The following is a 10,668-nucleotide window of genomic DNA, read 5'->3' as shown; positions in this document are numbered from 1 at the left end:
CGTTTGTGACTTTGGGTATCAGGCCGAAGGGTTGGGACACTGTGCCGTCTGCGCATCCTTTCATCTCTCGGGCTGTTGGTGACGGCATGGTTTTGCGCTTGCCGTGATGGAACATGGCAAGGGGCAGGAAAGCGTAGTCCCGATGTGTGTGGCTCCCACCCGTGCCCACAGAAATGCGTAGCAAGAAGGGACAAGGCATTGGTGCGTCGTTCGCGCGCTGTTACTGTTGTTGTTGTTGGTTACAAGGTGGTGTGCACGAGCATGCGTGCTATCCTGTCCCCGTAAGTACCAGTGGCCCGGGCCGGTGGGCCCTTATAACGCCGGGAAACTTACTTTGCGCAACGAAGTTAGGCGTGTTCGACTGTACTACTCAATGCCAACTACGTCAACTGCTAGCCCGTCAGCCTAGGTGATTAGGTGCCTCGGCACCGAATGCCCGCCCCTCCCTTCCATCGGGGCTTCAGCCCTGCTGCTCGAAACCCTTCGAAAGCTCCGAGTTGCTCCTTGCGCAGTGCACACCCTACGGACGTCAGGTAAGGCGCCACCACCACACCTGTGCTGCGGACCAGGCGTGCGGCCCTGATCAATGCGCTGCGTTCCTGTACCGACGGTAGCTGGCAGGTTGTGTCGATGTTTTGCTGACGCGCATTCCTCACGCTCCGGGCGCCCGGCCAAGGCGATAGCACCACACAGACTCAATGCGACGCCACACCGCGCGGATAGCATAGCCGATGCGCACCTGCAGGCAGTCGACCGGCGTCCACGGATGAGCTGTGTAGACGAGCACTAGCGTAATGCAACGGCGTGCAGCAAAACAATGGCCGGGCGACAGTGTGACAAACAGGGGCAAGAACAAGGCGAAGCAAAGCAGAAGAGGGGCCCGAATGTGTACGACAATTGCGCTTGCCGTATGACGCTGATTCCCCGCCTCCCTCGCCGTGAGAGGTTGTGCGTGGTTGGTGGCTTTGTGTGTGGGCAGGTTGCACGCGTGGGCGACCGTTCTAGTACCTGGACGCTTGCGCCCTGGTTAGTGCGTGCGCTGTGCGTGTGTCCTGCGGCCTAGACGTTTCCCGGCACTTCTGTGCCTAGGCTTGTGACGTTGAGGCACAGCGGTGGGGCTCTGGCGGGTTGAGGCTTGGCTAGGACTCACTGTGCGCGGAGTCACACGGACTTTGCCCGCGGGAGGGTTTGCAGCAAAGTCGGGGTTGGTGGAGTCATGTTGGGCCCTGATAGCATGTGATGGCTCGGCGTCTTCGGGTGCTGGGACTGTCCCCTCTGTAACATCCGCATTCTTGATATCATAACTCCCTCAGGTAACCATCTCAGGCAAACAGCCAACGCCCTGATCCGGCCAGGCCCACATGCATGTAAGCTACTGTCCATTCTTCGACAAGTATGCGAAGATGGACTTGACTCCGCGCTTACGGATGACCCCGGCTGACCGAACTCCATTCCTCAACCATGTTGTACGTTCGAATCCCCCCCATGGCACCATCCCGGCCAACTTTGCAACTCAGACATCAGTATACATACGCCCAGTATCATCACATATCCATGCAACTAGACAACACACCATTCTCAGAATCAACAAAGCCGCTCAGTCCGTGCCGTTCAGGCTCCAGTCGTACTCCTTGTACGAGACGCGGATCTGTGGCCCGCCCGCCGCCGCCGCCGCCAGCAGCCCCTCCAACTGCCCCCGCGCCGGCTGCTGCATGAGGCTGGCCACGTAGGCCAGTCGCTCGGCCTGGTTGGCGCCGAAGTCCACTGCATACCACTGTGCGTGTGAGAATGGAAGGAGCGTTGGGAGTATACCAGTATATGACCAAGCACAACGATGTTGGGGGTGCACGACAAGTGGGTGTGCGAGAGATGGCGCGAAGAGGCATCTGCCATTCGGCTTACACGGCTGCGAGGACGCCCCAGGCCGCTACACACAGGGCCACAGCCCAGGCACAAGCCCACCTATGGAGGTCAGCAAGGACTGAACTGAGCGAGGCCCCCAAAAAGCAAACGCACGCACTCACCTTGAATATCTTGGACAGCCGCACCTCCCGCTTGCCCACATCCACCTCCACCTCGCCGCCCACGAAGGCCTCCGCCGCCGCCGCCAGCCCCTCCTCCAGGTTGGCAGCCGAGTAGAGGCGGATGGGCGGACAGGACTTAGCGCCGCACACAAGTGCAAAGTGGATGCGCGGGTCCATGGGGCGCACAACCTGCAGCCGGGGCGGGTTGGGACACTAGGATGGAGAGCCAAGTAGAAAGACCGTCGGTGGAATAAGCGCCGGGCGGCAGGGCAGTATGATATGATGGGCTCAAAGGACCAAGCTCTAACTGCACTGTACGCGTGCCCGCCTTTCAACTTCATCCCTGGACCCCAGGTCCGCGTGCACACGCGCCTCGCTCCACGCCATTCGCCCTTTCAGCCTCCCACCGCACACACCGCACACACCGCCCCCTCCTGCTCGTCCCTCAGCCCCCAGCCCCCAGCCCGGCTCAGCCCCCACCTTGGCCAGTCGCGGGTTGTCGTTCTTCCAGAAGCCGCCTGCCAGGCCGTGCAGCCCCAGCAGGTTCCACAGGTTGGAGGCGCCGGCCCGGTTGCCGCGCAGCACCCCCTGCTCCAGGTCGTCAGCGGTGTAGTCCAGGCCGCCTGCAGGACAACCGAGAGGGGGATTCATTGGGAGGGAGCGAGGAGCAAGGGGCGGGACACAAAACACGAGAGGGGAAGCGAAGGGAGGCTGTGGGGGCGCAAATGTGCAAAGGGGAGGCAAAAGTGAGCCGTATGGCTGTGCGTGCGGCTCGCAAAGCCGTCAAGGAGACACGCCGCACCACATTCGCTCAGCCCACATCCCAAAACTGCTACCACACAAGCTGACTGCGCACACCGCCGCATTGCCCCTAACCCAGTCTCACCGATGTCGTACTTGGCGGTGCGGCTGTAGAAGGTGGCCCGCTGCGCCGTGCTCATGCGGGTGAGGCGCAGCGCCACCAGCGCGTGCACCACCAGCGCGTTGTACAGGTTGATGGCGAACGCAATGAGCTCCTCGCGCGACAGCGGCGCCAGGTCCACCTGGGGCGGGCGAGCGAGCGACCGGCGAGTAAGCGAGGCCGTTGCTGTCAAGTGGCTGTTCAAACATGACAGTTGAAGATCAACGCATGCGCCTTGTCAAAAGCCTTCACACGCGCCATGCGAATGGCACCACGCAGCAATCGTGCACACGCTCGGAACTCGCCAGGGCAACCGCCCGCCCCCACAGCCCCGTCCAGTCACGCACCTTTTGTAGCTCGGCGGTGGCCGTCACAAACTCGCGGAACTGCGGGTCGGACCGCAGCGCGCCGTAGCTCACTGCGCGGCCGTCAGCGCTCAGGTGCTTGTCGTACAGGCGCAGGATGAGCTCCCGCAGGCCCGTGGCCACCTGCATCACACAAATTTACACACGGTCACACTCACACAGAGTCACACAGCCACACAGCATCAGCCGAGGTTAGCAGCAGCGGCAGGGCGCTTGGATGGCGTTGGAAGAGGCAGGGCGTGGGAGTACGGTCACAGCACAGGCCGTCAAGCCTGGTTTGGACGACCCGCCACACGCCTCACCTCGTTGGCTGGCCGCGCCGGGCCCTGCCACCAGAACTGCACATTCAGCGCCTCGCCGCTCTCCGGCTCCGGCGCCTCACACGTCAGCGCGAACGGCACTTCCTCGGCGCCGTGGATGCCGCTGCTCGCCGTCTTCACGGCCGCTGCCAGTTTGGCGGCTAGCCGGTCCGCCTCCGCGCGGTTGGCGGCGGCGGGCGTGATGATGTTGTACGACAGCAGCTGCGCGGCGGTGGCCTGAGGGTCGGGCTCGCCCGCCGCCGCCAGCCACTGCGCCAGCTGCTGAGCGCTGAAGACCTGCAGCGTGTGAGTCCTGGTGGCGACGGCGACGGGCAGGACCGGGCACAGGGGCGGAGCAGAGCAGGAGCAGATTAGCATACGGAGTAGTTGTGCGTGCAGCGTATACTTGTTCAGCTGGCAGCGGGTACATGCATTGCAACAAAGACACGCGGCACGCGTTCTGGAAGCGGGCCGGCAATCGCACTGCTCCCGGCAACCATGTGCGCGCTCCCCCAACCTCACGCCGCACGCCAGGCCGCTCACCCGATCTTCCTGGGCAGCCTCAGGACGCCGCCCATCACGGGCACCGCCGCCATCCGCGCCGCCAGGTCCTTCAGCCGTTGCGGCGCCGCCGAGGGCGAGTGCGGCGAGGCGGCGGCGCCCGAGTTGGAGGCGGATGCGGCGACCCCGCCATCGCGGTCCTCTGCGGCCTGCGCGCACATCCAACACACACACGCTCAGATGACGCGACGCGCTCTGTTTACACACCGCATCATGTCACCTCACAACCCGCCATGGTATGTGCGCGGCTGCTGCCCGGCCCTTGTGTATATGTCCAAACCATCCCGAGACCACACGCCTCACCCGCTGTCGCGCCGCCGCAATCGCCTCCAGCAGCGTCGCCGGCACCGCCGCCTGGTGGTGCGCTTGCTGGCCCTGCTGCGGCTGCTCCAGCAGTTGCTGGAAGCTGCCGTCTGCGATGGCGGCCAGCAGGTCATCACAGCCGCCTACACCCCGCCCGCGCACAAAGATCTGCATTCGAAGGACATACAGGGGTCAGCGGTGTTATGTCGGTCGGGGGTGGTGAAGGAGGAGGTCTGCGCCTTGAGGGCTGACACGCCACGCACACGGGACACATACACGCACATGCACACTCGCGCTGTTACACGTGTGCGTACGCACACATGCACACAGTCGCCCGATCCCAGCCCGGCAGCCAACCTGTGGCACTGTCCGCTTGCCGGTCACGTCCCGCACTGCCTGCCGCAGCTTCTCGTCAGCTGCCACGTCAACCTCCACGTACGACCACCCTCCCTGCGTCAGCGCCTCCTTGGCGCGGCGGCAGTAGGGACAGGCGGGGGTAGTCATCACCGCCACGCGTGCCGAGGTGAGATCGGACGTGAGGGCGGAGGAAGGAGCAGGGGCGGCTGCGGCAGAGGCCCCAGACGCCGCCGCAGCAGGCGCTGTGCTGGCCGCTGAGCTCATTTGCCTAACTGGGGCTCCGGGAGCTGCCGTAGCAGGGCTCCGGCTGTGCGGAGTGGCCGGGGGAAATTGAGGGACCGTCCACCTGGCCGGGTGTTGCAGAGCCCGTTTAAGGGTTGGAGAGGCCACTTGGCCCTGCGCGCGCGACGACAGGTGGCGAGAGACCAGCCTCATGACCCCAGGAGCTAATGTGCCGGGCTGCGGCCCTTACGCGCCCCCTACTCCAGCAAAAATTGCCAAAACGCCAACGTGGCAGAGCTCCAATAGTCGTGTAGGTCACGCGTCAGGGCTCACAAGGACACAGATATTATGTGTAGCTCGATACACAAGAACTGCAGGCATCCTCACACGGCCCGGCCAACACCAATCGGCCAACGATTGGCCGGGCTAAACTTTTCGCCGAGTTTTCGGGTCCTTCGATGATAGTTGATATAGTCGGTTCATTCTGTATTGAAGCCCACAGCAGCCGAGGCCCTTGTCGCCGGCCCAGTTCGCGAGCACATTTATTTCCCTAGGCTCCCAACCAAGGACACCTCCCCTGTATGAATTGAGCTCTTTAAGAATGAGGGCATCGCTCTTCTCGAGTCGGTGCCCGGCCATAGGCCAGCCAGTGGTCGACCTCCTGCGGCGTCGGCGTCCTCAATTCTGCCCTCGGGCTTTGGCGACGCAAGCCGCCGACGGCCAAGCCCCTAGCACAGATGCGCAGCAGCAACATCTGCAACGGTCGCTGGAACAGGGCCCGGCCAACAAGCTGGTGGTGGAATTCGACTATGTGGCAGTGGCCTTCAAGACCGAGCGGCGCCGAGCTTCGAAGCGGCGCCAGAGCCAAACTCGGCGACGCTCATCAAGCGGCAGCCCGGATGGCGAGGGGGGCGTGGTCGATAAGCTTTTTGGGAGTGGCGGCAGCTCGGCGGACGCCGCGGGGTATCGCTCGTTGGAGTACGTGTCAGGCGACCGGCGGGTGCTGTTTGAGGACCGGCCTCCCTCCGCGGGACCCGGCGCGGCCACGGTCGACATCACCAGCAGCAGTGTCGTCAGCAGCTTGGCGGAGGACCAGCAGTCCAGTAGGAATGCAGTGCCGGGGCCTGGACATGCGCCGGGCGGCTCCGCCGTGCCGCTGGCTGCAAAGTCCGACAGCCGCGCAGCGCCGCCGCGGCGGCTGGGCAGCGCGCGCGCCCGTGCCGAGGCCACAAGCGCGCGCGTGAGCGCTGCCGCAGCGCCGGCCGCCACACACCTGCCACACCCGGCCGCAGCCGCTGCGACGCCAAAGCCGCCTGCACGCGAGCTGGCTCAGGCTATGGTGGCGGCACCTCCCGGCAGCGCAGCGATGCCAGCACAGGGTGCGGCGGCGGCGGCGCCGACCCAGATGCCGCAACCCGGCGGTATTGGCCACAGCAGCAGCAGCAGCAGCAGCAGCAGCAGCAGCAGCAGCAGCAGCAGCAGCAGCAGCAGCAGTAGCGGCAGCAGCGATCGTCGTGTAGGTGGGATGTTGCCGGGCCCGGAAGCCGGGGTGCGGCTGCCCCGCCAAACCTCGGCGCCATCGCCGCCGCGTGCTGGTGAGCAACAGCGGGTGCACGACCGCACACAGCCGCCGCGGCAGAGTGGCCCGCACATTGACCATGCCCGAGCATCGAGCAGCGGCAGCGGCAGTAGCAATAGAAGTAACAGCAGCGGTCCTGCAGGTCAGTCCGCCAGAAGCAATACCAAGAATCGAGCCGTCCCCGGCACCAGCAGCAGTAATGGCAGACCCAGTTCGGCCTCCAAGGCGAAAGACGATGAGGACACCGCGGGAGTGCTGCCGCACACGGCCGCCGACGCCGCCATGGAGGCGGCGGCGGTGCAGCTGCTGCGGGTGCCGCAGCGGGCGGTGCGCGCCAACCGCGTCTTCCACGCCGAGCTGACAGGGCTGGGCTTCGCGGCGCGAGGCCGCGGGCCGCAGCAGCTGCGCGAGCTGCTGGAGGTGCTCGGCGGCGGTGTTGACGGTGGCAGTAGGAGCTGTGGCGGTGGCGTTGGCGGAGGCGGTGGCGCCGGGCTCGGCATGACGCACGAGCAGGTGGGGCGCGGAAGGACACACATGGACACACGGACTGCATTGAAACTCGCTCTTCTTGTTAGGTTGTCAAAACTGCTCCTTGCTGCCCGTATGTGCATGGTCGTGGTGGGGTGTGCGCTTATACCTCGCGACCTTTAACATACCGTCAACACATCAACACTCCCTCATCACGCAGGCGGTGCACGTGCTGCTAGCCCAGCCACGCGTGATGCGTGTGGCGCCCGCTGCGCTGCGCGCCCGCGCCACAGCGCTGGCAGCAGCTCTGCATATGCCACTGGGTGCCGAGCCGCTGGCGGCGGCAGTGGCGGCGGCGCCCGACGCACTGATGCAGCGCTCGCCCGCCGCGTACAGCCAGTGTGTGGCGGCGCTGGCGGCGGCGCTGGCGCTGCCGCGCCCCGCAGACGCTTGCGGCCTCATGCTGCGCGCGCCCTCGCTGCTGCGCCACCCGCCCGCCTTCTACGCCCGGTCCGTGCAGCAGCTGCAGTCGCAGCTGGCGCTTCCGCCGGAGGCGGCGCGCGCGCTGGCGGCAGCGGAGCCGGGGCTGCTGTGTGTGTCGCCGGGCGTCATCCGCGCGAACGGGGAGGCGCTGCGGGAGCGGCTGCAGCTGAGCGCGGCGCAGGTGGGCGCGGTGGTGGGCTTTGCACCGGAGCTGCTGGCGGCGCCGCCGGGGCGGCTGGCGGCGGCGGCGCGGCGGCTGGTGGCTGTGCTGAGCTACAGCGGCACGTGGCGGGCGCAGCTGCCGCGGCTGCTGGCGTCACCGCGCAACACGGCGGTAGCGCTGTCATTCCGCAGCGACCGCTATGAGCGGCTGGAGTACCTGGCACGCACAGGTGTGTGATTGTCGGGATGGGCGGCATGCGGTATGGGCAGCGCATAGGGGGAGGTGTGCTGGAATGAGGGAGGCAGGGTGGGGCTTAGACATGGTCTTGCAACGATAGCGGCGCGTGGGGTTGCGGGGGGGGGGGGGGGGTAGAAAGGACGGGTATTTGGGGGCTGGGGCTTGGACGCGGCCGTACCGGGCTTATGTGGGGATGTGGGTCAAGTTCTTGCGGTTGGGCGTGGCGAGGCCCGGACAACAGGCGCACGTGCTGTGGGCCCGGCCAACGCACTCCCTCGCTTCCTCGCGCCGCCAGTCCCGACCCCGCCCTGCGCACCTGCTCACCCCCTCCCTCCCTCCCTCCCTGTCCTCCTCGTGGTTCGCCCAGGCCGTGACGGCGCCATGGGCTTCAAGGAGGCTCTGTCGCTGGAGGATGAGGACTTTGCGGAGGTGTTCCCCGGATACAGCGAGTGGAGGCGGGAGCAGGGCCGCTGAGGCAGGCCGCGGGTACGGCGACGCGAACACAGGGCCGCTGATGCAGATGGTGGTGTGTGGCGCTGTGTTCATGACCTGTTAGTGCGCAGCTGTCTATGTATTTGTTGTAGGTAGATGGTGGGCCCGCCAGTTGGCATACCAGCAGCGGCTGGGTTTTGGATGCCGTACGGGTGTAGAAGTATCGTGGCGTTGTTTCTTGTCAGTCTAGATAACGCAGTTTCCCAAACTGCTGACGAGTTCGTCGGTTCAGTTACGGGTACGGGTCTACGGGAGCGCAGGCACAAATTGGTTGCTTTGAGCAAAAGGCGCTTCGATACGGATGCCCAGTGTTGCGGCCACGTGTAATGTACGGCAGTGTGAGCATGGCGAGCATGTCTGCACGACTCCATTTTCCAATCAGCTCTCACCAGCGCGGGCTCAATTGGCTACTACGGTGAACTACTAATCAGGCATGCGCGCTCATATGGTAGCCGAATCTTAAATACCGTATCACTCACTCGAAATGGTCTCAGCCTCGCCAACCTGCCTGAACCCTGTCCCATCACACGCGCACTGTTGTACGTAACATGCTCCCCGCACTTGCATGCACTCCTATGCAGCATGCGCCTCACGGACCGCAACCCACCCCACCCCCCGCATGTCAGCCACTAACAGCGTCTTTGCAGCACCCAAAGACCCCCGCTAGTTTCTCACCCTCACTACTAAACAGCTGCTCAGTCCCTTCCACTTCCACAGCAACCAGCCAAGAACGCCGGACCCTGCCACTGCATCCTGGCCACCGTAAGCACTTGACTCATCTGCCGGCCGCAACAGGAACTTGGTTGACTAGGTCGAGCCCTGACTCCCCGTTAGAAATGGCTTATCGATAAGCCGTCTTTGCACTCCCCCTGTGGTCTCTCTGCTGCGCGGCCTGCCGAGTGTCACACGCGCACGAAGGTAGCATAACGCTACCTTGCTGGGCACCCTTGCTTGGTCGGACTGTCCCTTCGTGTAATGTCGCATTCATAACGCCACCCCGACTTCTTTACTGCATCCGACGGTGTCCAGCTGTCAAGCCTGGAAATCCGAAGCCCTGAACCCCTGCTTGTAACGTCGCATCAGCCCACGAGCTTCGCACTCCCATTGTGGCACTGCGTGGCTGGCCTATGCCACGCGCGCAGATAGGTAGCATAATGTCACCCACACCTCAGCTGCATCCAGCTGCGGGGTCTGGAAACCCATGCAGCCACTGTCTCCGCGCATCCACATCCCTGCGCCCGCCGTGGCCTGCCTCCCTGCAGGTCTGCGGCGGGTGAGCACTGCGCACGCCGATCCTAGCCCCCTTGGCTCGGCCCACTGCTGCGTAGGCCCGCAACCACAAGCGCTCCACCTAAATCCTGGCGCTGCCAGACCTCTACCGCCGCTCCAGTCATCGGCGTCGCACGCTGGGTCTTTTGCTGACGACTGTGGTTGTAACCCCTGTGTCAGCCAGCTACTCGACATCCTTGCTCGACACGGGCCGGTCCGGCCCGGCGTCACGTGACCCGGAGTTGACGTAGGCCCCTGCAGTCACGCGTGCAGCCGGGGTTACGTGTCGGTGCAAAGGAATGCTTTCCTGGCCTGCCTGCCCATGCCTCTCGCTTCTACCCCATTGCAACATGCCGTCGTACTGAACAACCCCCAAGCGCTCAGGCTGCTGGGCACGTGTTTCACAGGGGCCGAGCGTGGGGACCTGCCCACGCGAGTCGCCCCCCCTTAAACGGGAAACGGTCCCCCGCCCACTGCAAACATCGCTCACCTCGTGTTGCCATGCCCCGAGGCAGAGGTTTAGATACATCCACCTGCAATTCAAGGCCGCGACGACGAGTTAAGCCAAGCCGCAGCTCATGGATGCCCGATTCGGAGGCGCGACCACTTCCGCGACGAAATCGTACCTTAGGAGCGAATTTCATCTTGTAGACGACGGGAGTGAAGGCCAACGTGCATATCGACCCGACTGCAAGCATCGCGACGCCGAGTTTCGTCTTCGGCATATAGTCCTTCAGCGCCATTTATGGCAGGTCACAAAAAGCTCGATGTGCTAGGGAAGCGGTATCAGGAATGCTTTGAGGTGTTGCAAACACACTATGACACGGTCTTGGCCGCAGCGTGTGGTTGCGGGACGACTGGCTCGTGGACGTCTAACAAGTAATGTGTTGAAGAAGGTTGAGGAGGGGGCTGTTGAATGTTCAATGGCCGCCACGAGATTCGGGC

The 10,668-nt window shown here is 64.3% G+C and overlaps 2 protein-coding genes across 2 annotated transcripts; one reads left to right on the top strand and one right to left on the bottom strand.

The window, feature by feature from the left end:
• Positions 1-227: 227 nt before the first annotated feature.
• Positions 228-5,389, bottom strand: CHLRE_06g278183v5 (uncharacterized protein). Its single transcript, XM_001698032.2, has 10 exons — positions 4,811-5,389; positions 4,454-4,621; positions 4,133-4,299; positions 3,593-3,902; positions 3,273-3,413; positions 2,911-3,067; positions 2,505-2,647; positions 2,025-2,213; positions 1,151-1,774; positions 228-739 (listed from the first exon to the last, which is right to left on the bottom strand). The coding sequence occupies exons 1-9, from the start codon at positions 5,072-5,074 to the stop codon at positions 1,598-1,600; spliced, it is 1,716 nt and encodes a 571-aa protein (XP_001698084.1). The 5' UTR covers positions 5,075-5,389; the 3' UTR covers positions 228-739; positions 1,151-1,597.
• A 110-nt stretch (positions 5,390-5,499) lies between these two features.
• CHLRE_06g278182v5 (uncharacterized protein) lies at positions 5,500-8,835 on the top strand. The gene is made up of 3 exons (XM_043063120.1): positions 5,500-7,124; positions 7,300-7,954; positions 8,330-8,835. Exons 1-3 carry the CDS (start codon positions 5,634-5,636, stop codon positions 8,434-8,436), a joined length of 2,253 nt encoding a protein of 750 aa, XP_042923825.1. The 5' UTR covers positions 5,500-5,633; the 3' UTR covers positions 8,437-8,835.
• Positions 8,836-10,668: the final 1,833 nt, after the last annotated feature.

The sequence above is a fragment of the Chlamydomonas reinhardtii genome, chromosome 6 (assembly GCF_000002595.2).
Source record: "Chlamydomonas reinhardtii strain CC-503 cw92 mt+ chromosome 6, whole genome shotgun sequence".
Classification (NCBI taxonomy): domain Eukaryota; kingdom Viridiplantae; phylum Chlorophyta; class Chlorophyceae; order Chlamydomonadales; family Chlamydomonadaceae; genus Chlamydomonas; species Chlamydomonas reinhardtii.
The sequence above is the reverse complement of the archived record's forward strand: the minus strand, read 5'-3'. Positions and strand labels throughout refer to the sequence as shown.

Coding starts and splice junctions, on each gene's coding strand:
- CHLRE_06g278183v5 (XM_001698032.2), bottom strand. CDS start 5,074: ATGAGCTCAGCGGCCAGCACAGCGCCTGCTGCGGCGGCGTCTGGGGCC. Junction 2,214..2,504: donor ACAACCCGCGACTGGCCAAG/GTGGGGGCTGAG, acceptor CCCCGGCTGCAG/GTTGTGCGCCCCATGGACCC. Junction 1,775..2,024: donor GGCTGTCCAAGATATTCAAG/GTGAGTGCGTGC, acceptor TCACACGCACAG/TGGTATGCAGTGGACTTCGG.
- CHLRE_06g278182v5 (XM_043063120.1), top strand. CDS start 5,634: ATGAGGGCATCGCTCTTCTCGAGTCGGTGCCCGGCCATAGGCCAGCCA. Junction 7,125..7,299: donor TCGGCATGACGCACGAGCAG/GTGGGGCGCGGA, acceptor CTCATCACGCAG/GCGGTGCACGTGCTGCTAGC. Junction 7,955..8,329: donor GGAGTACCTGGCACGCACAG/GTGTGTGATTGT, acceptor TGGTTCGCCCAG/GCCGTGACGGCGCCATGGGC.